General features: G+C 37.3%; 1 protein-coding gene across 2 annotated transcripts in view; it reads left to right on the plus strand.

Annotated features, from left to right (window-relative positions):
- Positions 1 to 16,817, plus strand: part of LOC139950674 (uncharacterized) — a 69,237-nt gene that overhangs the window by 21,509 nt on the left and 30,911 nt on the right. For both annotated transcript variants that reach the window (XM_071949466.1, XM_071949475.1), the window contains exons 19-30: positions 4,999 to 6,779; positions 7,799 to 7,907; positions 9,282 to 9,474; positions 10,225 to 10,357; positions 10,762 to 10,842; positions 11,338 to 11,436; positions 11,889 to 11,973; positions 12,345 to 12,458; positions 12,734 to 12,760; positions 13,542 to 13,637; positions 15,668 to 15,772; positions 16,191 to 16,325. In XM_071949466.1, coding sequence (XP_071805567.1) covers positions 4,999 to 6,779; positions 7,799 to 7,907; positions 9,282 to 9,474; positions 10,225 to 10,357; positions 10,762 to 10,842; positions 11,338 to 11,436; positions 11,889 to 11,973; positions 12,345 to 12,458; positions 12,734 to 12,760; positions 13,542 to 13,637; positions 15,668 to 15,772; positions 16,191 to 16,325 — 2,958 coding nt within the window. The remainder of the gene's footprint in view (positions 1 to 4,998; positions 6,780 to 7,798; positions 7,908 to 9,281; positions 9,475 to 10,224; positions 10,358 to 10,761; positions 10,843 to 11,337; positions 11,437 to 11,888; positions 11,974 to 12,344; positions 12,459 to 12,733; positions 12,761 to 13,541; positions 13,638 to 15,667; positions 15,773 to 16,190; positions 16,326 to 16,817) is intronic.

Below are 16,817 nucleotides of genomic sequence, written 5' to 3' on the forward strand. Positions count from 1 at the left end.
TAGTTACTAGTTGCCATTTTTCAAAAACAAATTAAAGATGCAAACATCACGCCATTGCTTCTTAGACTCTCCCCGAGAGTCCTCAACCCATACAGGTCCGCAGTGTGTTGCAAGAGCCATAGAGATGTTTAAACATTGCAATGAAAGTGACTGCACCCAATTTATGAAGTACTACGTTGTACCCATGATGCCAAGATTCTAATTGATTAATTAATTAATAGACGAACATTGATTGCTTTTATGGACTGAAACAAATCTTATTAGAATCAGTGTATTTTTCTACACATAATATGATATTTAGGAAACTAACAGATAAATTATTTCGAAGTTATTGTGTTTTTGACCAGTTTAAAGGAACACGTTGCCTTGGATCGGTCGAGTTGGTCTTTGAAAAGCGTTTGTAACCGTTTTTTATAAAATGCATATGGGTAGAAAGATGTTGTGAAAGTAGAATACAATGATCCACACAAACATGCCTCGAAATTGCGTGGTTTTCCTTTTACCTTGTCGACTAACACGTCGGCCATTTATGGGGGTCAAAATTTTGACTCCCATAAATGGCCGACCATGTTAGTTCGCACAGTAGAAGGAATACCACGCAATTTCGAGGCAAACTTGTGTGGATCATTGTATTCTACTTTTAAAACATCTTTCCAACCATATGCATTCTATAAAAAACGGTTACAAACGCTTTTGTTTTGACCAACTCGTCCGATCCAAGGCAACGTGTTCCTTTAAAGTATAGATTTGAAGAGCCATTGTGTTTGTGCACAGACACAAAACGTGCATTAAATGACGTCATGGTGACGTCGTCCGAAATTTTATGTCAGAAATCACCTTAACAGGACCTGACTAGTGTATAGCTGAAAAAAAGTTTCAGGATCGGCGGTCTACTTTTTGAGATATGGTGTTAACTAGGTTTGCTAATTAGATATTCATAAGCTTAATTAAGGCTTATTAATTAACAATTTTAATTTTTTTTTTTCGATAAGAATTAAGCTTATGTTCTAAGCTTCAATTTGGTATAATAAACTCACTCTTTCGTATTATGGTTTAGGAGATTAGGCTGCCACAAAAACGTGTACAAACGCTATGGGATTAAGGGGAGAAACAAAGAATAATAATAATAAAAACAATAAAAATCTAGACGAAAACAATACCTGTTCCGACGGACGGTCGGAACAGCTAATAATTTAAGCTATTTTAAGACACCTGTAGATAAAGTATTGAATATATAAAGTAGTTAGTATTGATACTGTTATTCTGATCAATGATAACCAGAAGAACCAAAAACACATGTTGCAAACAATTCAACGATTCGTTAAATGTAGTTGCTTATCAATATGGACGACCAAGTTGAAATAAAACGAAGTAAATATGCAAAAACCAGATTCAATTTATATACCAAGAACATTGTAGAGAAATCATTATCTTTTAGAAATGGAATAAATTATATGAAAACCTTCCTAGCTTCACCTAAGCTACAGGCAAATTATAGACCATTTTGTTAAATATAGGTAGCGTGTTCCAATTCCATTTTTCACACAGTATATTTTATTCATTAATTGGCCATGACGGCATGCCTCCCACAGCCACAAACCATCACCCTTATTTATTGGTACTGTCTAATATTGACTAGTCACCACTGGCGTAGTGGAGCTGAGATGGCCATTGTCGTCTCTCATTAAACCGGAGGGAGCAATTCCATCAAGGCCAGGTACTCTAGAAAGCTTGGTGTACATCTGCGTGGAGTATTCATTGCATCCTTTTATTGTGATGCACCTTTGTTTCGTGTGTGATGATTTTTTGGTGCTTTTGAGCTGTGGATTGGTATGATAATGTTTTTATGACTACGTTCGTAAAACTTGTTTTGGAATAGCGAGATGGAGGCTTTGTTGTTGTACTTGTCTGGAGAACAATTCATTCAAAGGAATTTTTTGTAACTGGGAGAGAATGAAATTGGTGTAAGTATCTTTTTATACGTATCTTTGAACACGCTCGTGCAACCTGTGGAATGAGTTTATCTAGACGCTTGTAATTTGATTTGAGTGATGGTATGATGGGTAATGTCAGGTAATTTTAAAAAGAGAAAATAGTTGCGAAACAGTTTTTTATTTGATCAACCATGATATAAAAAACCTGTGAAAATTTAGGCTCATTCTGTGGTGTGAGTCGGGAGAAAATAGAAAAAAACTCATGCACAATTTTCAGCAAATAAACTCATTTCCTTAACTTTGCAACAATTGACATTAGCTGTTGCATTACACATTGGAGTAAGGTTTCCAAATACATATTTCTCAGATGAAAATATTTTACAGAGAAAATGGTTCTAGTTATGAACTTCATAACAAGCTTTCATACTAAATTGAAACAATTGAATTTTTATTCTTATCAATCCTGTATTATATAACTTCAAGTCATGCATCCCTTGTATTTTTTAAATTGCCAGCCAAAAGTAATCATTACAGTTGTATCTCACTTTTTCCCTGTCGTGTGTTCTTACCTGATGAGCTTGATTTGATGGCAGGGGTTGTGGGTTCAAATCCCAGTTGAATGGATTTATCTTTTGAGGGGCTCGGAGACCGTGCTCATCTCACATTAGTGTAGAGTAACAACTAAAATAGTATCCTTTATCCAGGCCTTTAGAGTCAATCGCCTCTGTTGCCCTTTCTGGTCATTGCCTTGGTGCTCCTTGAAATGAAATGTTCCAATAGAAAGCTACAATTTCTACGTATAGAGGTGCCCTTTACCAAGGAGAAAATGCCTTGGTGCCCTTGCCCTTTCAAAAACGAAGTATCCAACACGTTTATCCCGTATGCATGTTTTACATCTATCGATTGTTGATGCTCACAATAATTATCAATTTAAAAATCAATTTAAAAATCTTTGCACTGTATTCATATTATGTTTAAGTATATATATATTTTGAAGAGTTTTAACAATTGGCATTATAGATAGTCTTTGAGTAACAAGTATTTTAAATGGTCATTACAATGACGTGATACTTAAAGAATTTTGTTTTTGTGGCATTGTGTTAAATTTTAAGAATGAGCTACTTGGTGAAAAATGGCAGCTGAACTTAAGATTCTTCAGAAAAAATACGAATATTTACATGGTTTAGTAGAAGTACATTTTGCATTTTTTTTTTCACAGCACAGTTTGGCTTTACTGATCAGGTGGTTGCTATGCAGTTTAGCTTAAAGGCAGTGGACACTATTGGTAATTACTCAAAATAATTATCATCATGAAACCTTTCTTGATTACGTGTAATGGGGAGAGGTTGGTAGTATAAAACATTGTGAGAAACGGCTCCCTCTGAAGTGATGTAGTTTTCGAGAAAGAAGTAATTTTCCACAAATTTGATTTCGAGACCTGAAGTTTAGAATTTGAGGTCTCGAAATCAAGCATCAGAAAGCACACAACTTTGTGTGACAAGGATATTTTTTCTTTCATTATTGTCTCGCAAGTTCGATGACTGATTGAGCTCAAATTTTCACAGGTTTGTTATTTTATGCATAAGTTGAGATACACCAACTGTGAAGACTAGTCTTTGACAATTACCAATAGTGTCCACTGTCTTTAAACAAATGATATAGTTTTTTTTTGCCTATTGTCAGTGACTGGTTTCTAGGTTATTCTTGCTTAGCAAGATTTTTGTTTTGGTAAACAGCTTCATAAAATTTGGTCCTGGCCTTTGCACTCCTTAAGATTTGCGAACATTTCATTGGAAATATTATTACTTTAAAAAGCGATCTTGCCCTTTCAGATTTAATATTCCAAGCTTCATCTTTCTGTTTTTTTATCAACATAATGCTTTTTATAGCCAAGATTACCAATGTATGACCCTACCTTTAAAGGGAAGGTACACGTTTGGTAATTACTCAAAACAAATATTAATTCAAAAACTGACTTGGTAACGAGCATTGGAGAGCTGTTGATAGTATAAAACATTGTGAGAAATGGCTCCCTCTAAAAAAAACGTAGTTTTTGAGAAAGAGGTTATTTCTCACTAAAATAATAAAAGACTTCTAGCTAGAAGTCTTTTATTTCTATCTGAAAGCACACAAATTCGTCCAACAAGGGTGTTTTTTCTCTCATCATTTTCTGGCAACTTCATTGACCAATTGAGCTCAAATTATCACAGGTTTGTTATTTTATGCTTATGTTGGGATACACCAAGTGAGAACACTGGTCTTTGACAATTACCAATAGTGTACCTTCCCTTTAAAGGCACAAGACACTAATGGTATTTACTCATTGTGAGAAATAACTCTCTCTGAAGTAACGTAGTTTTTGAGAAAGAGGTAGTTTCTCACTCAAATAATAAAATACTCCAGGCATGAAGCATTTTATTAGGCATCTGAAAGCACACAACTTGTGCGACAAGGGCGTTTATTCAACATCAAAATTTTCACAGATTTGTTGTTGTAGGCTTTGACAATTACCACAGGTGTCCAGTGCCTTTAAATACAAAAGTTATTTTAGTTTATAATTTATTATATTTTGAAATAAAAATTATGAAAGACTAGCCTCTTTCACTCACCGGTTAAGCACCACAATGTCTGATCTGTATGCGTTTCTGACTTCAAGTGGTCACTTCAATGATTAAGTCATATCACCTTTACTCACGCCATCTTACTTATAGGCCTACAGCCCAGACAGGAACATTTAATACCTGTATTGTCGTACCAATTAAATAAATTCCTGTGCAAAAATGATCCTAAGTAGCCTTGCACTTTACATGAATAGACCAGTGTCAGATGATTTAGTGTTCGTGTAATTAAACAGCAGGGACAGGTGTTGGACCACCTGCCCCAAAGGAAGCATTGGTCTTTTGTTAGACACATATTCTTTAGACAGATTAGGATGTGCCAGGACCTGTCACCTGTCTGTATTTTTTTGTTGATGTGAGGGTTAGGAGGTATGAGATGGATTAGTTGGAAAATGTCATTAGGACGAGGATGATTAAATTTGTTTTGTGTATGTTTTTCATCGTAGGCAAGTGTTCATGAGGAGTTAAAGCAGGCCGAGAAAACAGAGGCTCAGCGGCAGAAACTGTGGGAGGCTGAAGAGGCAGAACGCGAAAAGCAAAGGAAGATTGAAGTTGAAGCAGAGCTACGAAGAGAACAGGAAGAAATAGAGAAGGAGCAGCGAGAGAGAGAAGAGGCAGAGAAAAAAGACAGGGAGAGGGAGAAACGAGAGAGGAAGGAAAGAGAACAGAAGGAGGAGGAGCAACGTAGGGAGGAAAGGAAGAAACATGAGGCTTTGAAGCAAGAGGCTGAGCGACTAAAGGCTGAGCAGCGAGAAAGGGAAGAAGCAGAACAGAGGCGGAGGGATGAAGAGAAGAGAGCTGATGATGAGAGAAAACATAAAATAGAAGAAGAACGTTTGGAGAGGAAGAAACAGGAGAAGATGGAGGAAGAAAAGAGACTAAGGGCAAACAGGGAGCTTGAGGCAGAAGAACAGAGGCTAGAAGAGGAACTTAGGAAGGAGATGGCGGAGATGAAGACTGTGGAAGAAAAGAACGAAGCAGAGCGACTGTTTCTTGAGAGGGAGCGGAAACGACTGGAGGAGGAAAGGCAGAAGGAGGAGATGAGAAGAGATGAAGAGAAGAGGCTTCTGGAAACGGAGATGAGACGTGAGCAGGAGAGGATTGAGGAGGAGAGAGTTAAGTTACAGGATGAGAGACGTGCTCAGGAAAAACGTCTTGAAGATGAAAGGAAAAAGGTTGAGGATGCCCAGAAAAGAGCTGAAGATGCCCAGAAAAAGGCTGAGGATTCCCAGAAAAAGGTTGAAGATGCCCAGAAAGTGGAGAAGCAGATTCTTGAGAGAGAAATGAAGAGGCAAGCAGAAGAAATGAAACAAAAATTAGAAAATCAGGAACAGGAATTGAAACAGAAGTTAAAAAGACAGGAAGAGGAAAGAAAAAAAATTGAAAAAGATAAAGATGAGCTAAATACCTTGCGACGAAAGCAAGAAGAAACACGGCTTAAAATGGATGAGGAGAGGAGGCGAGAAGAAGATAAAAGAAAATGGGAAGAAGACAGCCTCAGGAAGAAAGAAGAACATCTTGAGAGTGAACGGAAGAAGATAGAGGAAGAAACCAAGAAACGACAGAGAGAATTGCTCAAAGGGATCTCGTCTCAGAATGAAACAGAAAAGAAACAGTTTGAAGATGAACTGCGGCGTCTGGACGAAGAACGGGAACGAAGAGAGGATGAATTCGTAGAAGAAAAAATGAAGCAAACGGCGGAGAAGACATCTCTTCAGAGAGAAATTGAGAGGCTCAAGGAAGACAGGTTGAAGTTGGAGGCTAAGCAGCAAGAGGCAGAGAAGCAGAGACAGTTGATGGAGTCTCAACGCGAGGAAGAAGTCTTGAGAATGACGCAAGAGCTGACGAGAGAGAAAGAACAGCGGAAAGCCGAGAAACTACGTCTTGAGAAAGAAAATGAGGAAATAGAACGCAAGAGGAGAGAGATTGAAACCATGAAACGCGATGCTGAGAAGAAGGAATCTGAGAGGTATCTTCAAAGATATCAGAAGTCCATCGAGAAGAGGCTTCAGGATGAGGATGGGAGCGATGTCCAGACTGCTGACGGAGATCACAGCACAGACATTGATGCTGATCTTCATGAGATGGAGGTTGCTGTTATTCAGAAGCAGAGGCAGGACCTTCAGGGAACGAGTCCAGTACTGTCTGGAAGTAGAGCAAATATTAATGCTAATAATGGATTGGACTCGCAAGGAAATACGACAGAGTTCAACCAAGGTTTATATGGGTAAGAATGCAAATCTAAACTTGTTAGTATTCTCTGACCTTTTTGGTATTCTATGTCGAGTAACACTATTTTTTTTCATATTCGTGAAAAGTAAAGGTGAAAGTAGAATTTGCTGTGGCAAACTGCTTACTAACCAAAAGGACCTGTGGCATAAATGAAAAAAAAAAAAGTTTTGACCTTCGCGAAAGACTCTGCTAGCGTTAGAAACGTCAGGCCTTTAACTATAAAAAAAAAAATAGGAAATGTATGAGTTTTCTGTCCCTTTCTCTAATAACGATAATACTAGTGCAATTTATAGAACACCTTGTAGAAACTTACCCAATGCCTTGAGCAAACATTTAGATTCCAACTAAACAACAGCATTGTAGCTGAAAATCAGAAAAGCTACACTAAGAGTTGCAAACTAAAGTAAACCGAAAAGGTAGCCTAACTTAGAGAAAATCCAAAACCTATCTTAAAAAGTAATAATAGTGTTAAAACCACAGAATTTATGTTTTTTTTTTTTTTTACAAGTTATGGTTGAGGCTTACAAAAAATTTATTATGTTTCAAATATGATTTGCATTTGTTTGTAAAAAAAAAAGCATTTGTGGGATATCAAAAAATTTGATATTATTCATGTTGGTTTTAGGAGAAAAAATACAGAACATATTGAAAAGCAACTTAGTAAAACCCTGCAAATGTGAATGCGATGTGATTTTGAAGTCGCAAGTTCACATCAGAGCTGTCACATCAAATTTGCTTTACATGGGACATTCACAGGGCTTTACTAAGTAGCTATTCAACATATTCTGTAAGTACGAACAGGGCTTAAGCTTGTGTAAACTTGGACTTAATTTGATAATAATCATGAAATATTCTAGTCCATTGCTTAAAAAATACAAATTTTCTTCCTGTATCTACAGGATGCAATTAATTGAAACAATTTAACACCTTCTTGATGAGCTGTTGGGGTTTTGTCACGTCCAATATTTCAATCTTCTGTAGTTCTGAAAATATGTTTATCCTCTTGTTTTCCAGTCAAAATCCACGCAACCCGCTGCACTCAACAGCAGTTCTTAGGTCACAGAAGTCACCCATTTCCCATAATCCACTTACCAATGGGAATCCTCATGGTCTTCTATCATTGGTAGGTAAACCTTCATATACCCCTCTCTTAATGTTTATGCATGACGTCATAATTCTTACCCAAAATGAGGCTATGGGCGCAAGTCCCCCACCACTTGCAGTGGCTGTGCCCATGGCATTGTTTTGGGTTAGCGTTGTGATGTATCCCAGGTCGAAATTCCAGTTGAACCTAGTTAAACTGGGTTTAACTGGAACTAGTTGAAACCAGTTGATAAACTAGTTGAACACAGTTAAAACCAGTTGGTTTAATATGAAAATGGACAGAAACCAACTGGTTTATAATTTCAACCTAGTTGAACACAGTTAAACCTAGTCCAAACCAGTTGGTTAATATTGAAAATGGACGAGTTTGGTCACTTTCCAGTTGAACCAGTTGACCCCAGTTAACTAGGTTCAACTGGAATTTTGACCTGGGATCTCATGCATAAATATTAAGAGAGGCGTATTGGTAACAATATGTGCACATTGGTATCTTAATTTGTGCTGTTTTTCATTCTTGATTTCTACCTGTGTTTATTTATTTCCATTGTTTTTCTCCTATTACTGTGTATGTATTTTTTCCTTGTTCTTGCTTTGTTTTATGCGAATAAAAATACTAGAATAATAATAATAATTGAGTTTATATTGCGCTGTCTCCGGGACCACCCTGTCCAGGGGCGCATAACAGTATAAAATACCAGTAAGAAAATTACACAGAAACAGTTTCAGAAAAAGTTTTTAAAAATAAGCAAAACAAAAATTAAAGCCTTATTGACAAAAAAGGTGCGTGAACACCATAATACTGTAAAAACAATGCAACTTGGGTACAGTAAAGCAAAGGTCACAATGAAATATAACTCGTAAAAACCAACAGATATAAAACCCACTGCACATCACCAAATGCTTTCGTAAAAGGAAAGTTTTAAGTTGGCATTAAAAAGATTGTTTGAGTGCAGGTTACGAATATGTGATGGCAAGTTATTCCATATATTAGGTGCTGCTGAGTAAAAAGCATGATTTAATAATAATAATAACATAACATCTATAAGGCGCACAGTATCTGGAAGGTACCATTCAAAGGCGCCGGAAGCTAGCAAGCAAACAAATTGAACAGATGAGTTTTGAGGTTGTGTTTGAAAGTATTTAGATCAGGTGTGTCCCACAGTATGCTGGCAAGGAATTCCAGAAACGCGGTGCGCAGCTGGAAAAGGCACGGTCTCCGAAACTTGCCAGACGAGTTTTGGGAATATAGAGTATGTTTGATATGATTTCCGAAAGTAGCCAGCATTTTGCACTTTGGATATTCTAAAAAGACTTGACCTTATGACCTGAGGTTGTGACAACACAAATCAAATCAAATTAAATCAACTCATTCTGCTTTAAATCTCAAATACAGCAACCATCATGGCAAGCAGTCCTGAGTGAACCAGACGGTCTGGACGCATCTTCAACTGATGAAGACAATGACGATGATGCTACTACTGAGGAGCTTAGAGCATCCTTCCTTACTCCTTACCTGTCATCCACACCCATCACCCTCAACACCAATCAGAACGCTGGGGGTACTGCACAGATTGAAGGGGCTACTGGTGGGTTTGGTCTCTTGGATATTTCACTTGTGACACTTGAGCAAGACACTAAAACTATCATTCGTTATGTTAGAACTATTATAAGGTCTTGAGTGGAGTTTCATATAGATTTCATAACATTGGTTTTGCATATTTTTGAGCTGTTGGTAAATGCAGTTAGTTGATCAAGAGTGGTCGACAAATTATTTGTTTGGTAAATAATAACATTAATTTTCAAAGAAAAACAATCATTTGTGGATTCAGTTGTACAGATTTAGAGACAATTTTGACTAAATGCATTTTTGTTCATTGCTGTTAATGACCTTATAGCACTGAGCCAGCGAATTGGTTGTCATCACCCAGGGGTAAATGGGTACCTGTGAGGACAGTTTATCTTGGTGTGTTACATATTTGGCAGTACAGGCTTTATTCTTCAAAGGGAGCTGAGGTGGTTTAAGGAATGAAAAAAAATGGCCCAGTGACCAGGGGTAATAATATTGGAGCTCCCATGTACAAATCGTGCCTGCAGGAAGTCCAGGGACCAATTTTACAAAGAAAATACAATTCATCCCCAGACAAATAGTCAGGTTTGTCATAGTGATTTGTATTGTGACATCACACTACCTAGCATGCAACTACGAATGATTTTGCAGTTGAGATCAATCTTAACTCTTTGTGAAATCCACCCCAGAAAGTCGAGGCTCAGTGGCTCTTTTGTAAACATGTCATGTCACAGGTTATGTAAATAAATGATGTTGTTCATGTCCTCAGATCCTACAGTCCTCTTGCGACTACAGGGGCAGCTGAGGGAGCAGAAGCGCATTGCAGACCGTGAGAAAGGTTTGCGCCACAACGCAGAGAATCATTGCCAAGCTCTAGAGGGCGACATTGAGGATATGCATAGGTGAGATACTTTGTCATTGGACAAGCTTTGGTGCGTAAAGCTTGAACATTTTGAGACTGTGAGAGAAGACTGTACGTATGTATTTGTGTGTTAATGTAAAATAAAAACACGACCCAAAAGCAGGGCCCAATTTCTACTGGAGCAGAAAATATTGCTTAACAATTTTCTGCTAAGCAGATGAGCAGGATACTAGTCACAGATGGCACATGTGAAATAGCCTTATTCTGATAAATATTGGTCTACTTTGCTTAGTTGCTACTCACTGTGCTTAAATGTATGGAATTATGAAAAGCTCTTTTCCAGTAGCAGTGGTCATGTTTTGGGCAGTATGGAGGTCACTTTGTATGATTCTACATTTATATCAAGATGACAACTCCATGTATCTCCTTCTATTGCCGTTTCAGGAAACTTGAGGAGTCCAGTCACATAAAAGCAGCACTGGATCAACATTTATTAGACCTAGAAGCCAGGATTCGAACCTTGGAGTGAGTACTCTACGCTGTGTTCATTATTCCATTCATTATACTGATCATTCCTAACAAGGTGCTTGATAGCAAGATCAAGTAATAGCGGATGTGGCTACTAACAATAATAAATAGAACATTTATAAAGCGCCTGAAACAAGGGAATGCAAAGCACTGGAAAAGGAAAAGAAGAAAAAGCCAGAAAGATTGAAAACATAAGTGGGAAGTTTATTCCGTAGCTGAGGGACAAAGACAAAACTCCTCCGTCTCTAGTCCTGAATGCCAGACTTAGGAACATCAACACATCCTCCTACAGAAGAATGGAGGCGGTACGAGAAAGACTTCCAGTTATGAAGTAGAGATAAGAGTAACTCTGAGACAGGCTAAGGCTTAGTCAGGGTGTAAGTGTGTTGAAGTATATAGCAACATCCTTAGCAACAGCCGTAGCCAGATCCACCAATTTAAACACATCCTTACAGACTTTGACATGGGTTTCTTTTCCCGCTTAAATTGCAGACATGAGATGAGCCAGGAGGTTGAGAAGAGAAATAATGCTGAGGTTCTTCTAGATAAGACTAAGGAACAACTCATCCGCAAAGAAGATCTCTATGCACAGTAAGTAGCTGAGTACACTTAACACGTAACCATGTACATGTAACACAAATAAAATATTTTTTTTAACATCTATTAAAACTTAACATCTATTATACAAATAAAATAGTTCTTCTGTGAGTGGTTGTTCAACTCATTTTGATTTTGGTCTTGTAAATTACTGTGGTCAAGAAAACATTTCCTCCTCCCCTCAATTCATGCCCTGCACAAAGCTACTGCTTGCTCATGGTCTGCCATTGTGGTCATCAAATTACATGTGGTACATGTACGTGTATCTGCTAACAGTAGGTACATACATCTCCTAGATTTTTCCCTGCTTTGCTGTGGGAAGGCGACTCCAAGAATGGTCAAAATGTCAGGTGAATTGGCTCAACAAAGAAAACAAGACAATATTATGTTATTAAGAGCTCAGGAATAGATGACTGAAACAAGTTTATCATTTCTTTTGATTGTAGTGAAATAGAAGCCAAGCAGAAAGCTGAGCTAGGAGCTAGGAATCTTAGTTTAGAAGTCCGAACAGCTCAGAATTTAGTCAGACAGGTAAGTGGCTAGAAAATGGAGTTTCTGTCATTTCTCATCTTCTCTCTCGTTGTTGTCGTGGGTTTTCATTTGAAGCTATATTTTTGTTTTGATGGAACGTCTGTTGAGAGTGTAATCTAATGGATTGATTCAGTAAGCTTCGCCCACCTTCATGGGAGGAGTGTCCTGGCCAAGCAGGCTTGTTCACCGGGCTCAAGATTGGGGTGGCAGAGTTTGGGTTCAAGTCCTGGTCATGACACTTGACCTTTATTGCTTCATCTTTCAGATGGGATTGTTCATTTCTACAATTCAGGCATTTTATAAGAATTTTGTATAAGTATTATTAATATGTAAATAACTTCTATCAATTTTGACTTCTCGTTCTTACATAGCTTGAAGAGGAACGTGATGAATTTCGTTCTCAACTCCTCCATGAGAAGCATGCCAGAGCACTTCAGGAGGAAATGGTACAAGACCAACTCCATGCCCAAGACGTCTTGCATCAGGTATGTAACATTTAGGAGATGTCTTAATAATAACAACTAATAACTAGTTCTTATATAGCGATTTTTACAATAACCTTATCAATAACCTTATTAATGAGTTTGGAATCTTGTCAGTAAGGCGGGCTGCAGATACAGATAGGAGATTATTGACTTTATTCATTGTTATTGTTAGCAACTAAGTTTAGCTTTTTGGGGGTTTTAAGTATCAAATGTATTAAACCTTGTCAATCATAACTTTAATGATCTATGTATTTTTTATTGTTTCTTTCTTACAGGAAACTTCCAGATTCTTCACAGAGAAGGTAAGAGTTACATGTATTTTGTATTTTTGTGTAAAGACATATTGCTATTGAAGTGATTCTGTTGGTGTCAAGGTTTTGAGTTGGTCAATTAGCTGCACACTGCAGCCATTTTGTCTGATTTCTGTTTTGCACAGTGAAAGTGGTAGTTTAAAGGCAGTGGACACTATTTGTAATTACTCAAAATAATTATTAGCATAAAACCTTACTTGGTAACGAGTTATGGGGAGCTGTTGATAGTATAAAACATTGTGAGAAACAACTCCCTCTGAAGTAACGTAGTTTTCGAGAAAGAAGCAATTTTCAACAAATTTGATTTCAAGACCTCAGAATTAGATTTGGAGGTCTCAAAATCAAGCATTTGAAAGCACACAACTTTGAGTGACAATGTGTTTTTTTCTTTCATTATTATCTCACAATTTAAACAACCAACTGAGCTCAAATTTTCATTTTCACAGGTTTGTTATTTTACCAATAGTGTCCAGTGTCCAGTGTCCAGTGTCCTTAACCCTCATTTCTTTAAAAGGTACCAGAACTATTACTGGTTTATTAAAAAATCTGGTCGTTGCATGCGACAGGCTGAATTATAATACAGATATATAATAATAATATAAATACAAATATAAAAGAATAACCTTTCTAGGTCGCAGAGTGGATGCTTTAAAAAAAAAAAGGAAAGGGCCTCAACAAATTTAAACCAATTTAAAAGTGTGGCTGTGCAAATATTAAAATACAAAGCAATAAGAGTAATTTATTGTATGAGATAAATGATTGATGTTTACAGGCGGAGGCTGTGACTCGTCTTGAAGCTGCTGATGAGAGTCGTAGAGTGGTGTTAAACCAGAGCGATAGACTTAAGACTGAGCTACATGCACTCAAGGTAGGTCAAAGGTCATTCAGAGTTAAGATCCTGCCGTCGATTTCACAAAACATTTCACAAAAACTTAAACCAGAGCGATAGACTTAAGACTGAGCTACATGCACTCAAGGTAGGTCAAAGGTCATTCAGAGTTAAGATCCTGCCGTCGATTTCACAAAACATTTCACAAAAACTTAAGACAAATCTTGGGGCTTAGGACGAGTACCAACCCTGCACTGTAGCATACAGACCTTGAGATTAATCCTAAGTTAGGACGAGTTACTCTTCCTAACTTGAGATAAGACGAGTCCTAACTCTTTGTGAAATCGACCCCAGGCCCAATATTACGATGCTTCTCACCACAGAATTCTACGCTTACGGCACCTTGTAAAGTTCATTCTTCTATATCCTATCCGCTGTTTTTTTTTAAATCAGAATGTACCGGTAAACAAGGAATTGACTCAAAAAAAGGGAAAAGGGTAGACGGGCATTGCGCGGAGGTGTGTTCCACGTTGTGCAAGGGGTCGGTAGAAAGATTACACAATAATAATAGTAATAATAATAATAATTTATTTATAGTAATATAGCGTACAAACAGTTTTTACATATTAACTTTAAAGCCATTGGACCCTTTCGGTAAACACTATTGTCCAAGGCCCACACTTTGTGTATCACAACTTCTATATCAAATAACAAACCTGTGAAAATTTAGGCTCAATCGGTCATCGGAGTCTGGAGAAAATAACGGGAAAACCCACCCGTGTATCCGCGCGTTTCGCCGTGTCATGACATGTGTTAAAAATAAATCCGTAACTCTCGCTATTGAGAATTGATATTGTTTTAATGTTTTTTCAAAAAGTAAAGCATTTCATGGAACAATATTTCAAGGGAAGTCTTTCACCATTACCTTCTGTACACCCTGTAAATTATTTGTAAATCGGTGAACTTTTTTTTTTTTTTCTGTACCGAAAGGGTCCAATGGCTTTAAAGGGAAGGTACACATTTGGTAATTACTCAAAACAAATATTAACTTAAAAACTGACTTGGTAATGAGCATTGTAGAGCTGTTGATAGTATAAAACATTGTGGGAAACGACTCCCTCTGAAGTATCGTAGTTTTTGAGAAAGAGGTAATTTCTCACTAAAATAATAAAAAACTTCTAGCTAGAAGTCTTTTATTCCCATAGCTGTAAGCACACAAATTCGTTCAACAAGGGTGGTATTTCTCTCATCATTTTCTTGCAACTTCGATGACCAATTTAGCTCAAATTTTCACAGGCTTGTGTTTTTGTGCTTATGATGGGATACACCAAGTGAGAAGACTGGTCTTTGACAACTACCAAACGTGTACCTTCCCTTTAAGCTAAAAAGAGATACATAAGCAAAAATACAGCTAGAAAATATTACTTTAGAATAAGACAGACACAAACACACACCATGAGATTAAACAACAACACAACAATGAGATAAAACAATAAGAGTCAATCAACACTATCACACCACAAGGAAAAGCAATGTTGAGAATGTACATGTAAATCAAATTGGCTTGTCAGTAGGGATAGTTCTTAGTTCTGATGTAACATATTCTAGTGTAACAGTAAAGCCTCAACGATATGTTTAAAGGCAGTGGACACTATTGGTAATTACTCAAAATAACTATTAGCATAAAATCTTCCTTGGTGATGAGTAATAGGAGAGATTGATGGTATAAAACATTGTGAGAAACGGCTCCCTTTGAAAGGTCACAGTTTTCTAGAAAGAAGTAATTTTCCACGAATTTGATTTCGAGACCTCAGATTTAGAATTTGATGTCTCGAAATCAACCATCTAAATGCACACAACTTCATGTGACAAGGGTGTTTTTTCTTTCATTATTATCTCGCAACTTCGATGACCAACTGAGCTCAAATTTTCCCAGGTTTGTTATTTTATGCACATGTTGAGATACACCAAGTGAGAAGACTGGTCTTTTGACAATTACCAGTAGTGTCCACTGTCTTAAAAAATATAAAGCGCCTTCATAAAACTTGTTTGTATCTTTCCCTTTTCAGGTTGAGTTGGAGCGCCAGCGGATGAGGCATCGAGACGATCAAGGAATGCTGACCTCTGAAAATGAAGAACTCGCCAACAAAATTGATGAACTCAAGAGTGAAATTGTGAGTGTTATCGCTAATTATGTCTTCCTTTCTGACTCTTAAGAATTGTAAAGTCCAATGATTTGATTTGTCGAACTTGAAACTCTGTGTTGGGGAGAGTTAATATTGTAAAGGGAAGGGGTTTTGCCCCGGTGTTCCTGGTTTGATTTTTGGCTGCATATTGCACCACAGCACCTTGTAAACCATTACATGGTGCATAGGTCCTTACTCTATGCATGGTGCTATGTAAAGGAATTGGTATAATTACTTCAAATATAGTCCCACATACTGTACATTATAGTGCCAGGAGCGTCAGTAAGTGACGGATATGCACCCTATATAAGAAGCCATTATTATTATTGTTTATTAATTTTTTCATTTGGCACAGCATTGTAAATCTTTCCTGAAATAGTTTGTTGATTTATGGTTGTATTTTCAGAGGGTGAGTGAAGAAGCCTTAGCTCATGCTACGATGGCCTTCAATTCCCAACTCATGGCTGTTAAGACTGAGAATGCTATGCTTCATGGCGCCGTCGAGAAAGAGATGAATAAATCTGACAAGCTTCAGACCAAGGTAGAAAATGTTCACGTTGAGGTCTTTTCTTCTTCTGGTTAAACAAAAAACCCATTATACTACATGTAGGAATTTATGAAACATTCAATATCATCCATTATGGTAGATAAATTATGCCAGCCTGTAGTATGATATCATGTGGTGATTGCATCTACACAGTCAACCCTCCTACTGTTTGCCCGTTTAATATCATCCACTGTGATTTTGATTGATAGATAAACTACGCCAGCCTGCAATTTGATATCATGTGGTGATTACATCTACATGTCACAGTCAATCTTCATACTATTTGACCATTCAATATCATCCACTGTGGTTTTAAAATGATAGATGCACTTATCAGCATGCAATATGATATTATGTGGTGAATGCATATACACAGATCACAGTCAACCTTACTACTGTCTGACCATTTAGTATCATCCACCGCGGTGTTTCAAACAACAGATAAATCCACAATTAGATCCACATCTCCACATGTACAACGCAGCA

This window comes from Asterias amurensis, chromosome 2 (assembly GCF_032118995.1).
Source record: "Asterias amurensis chromosome 2, ASM3211899v1".
NCBI classification, from domain to species: Eukaryota; Metazoa; Echinodermata; class Asteroidea; order Forcipulatida; family Asteriidae; genus Asterias; species Asterias amurensis.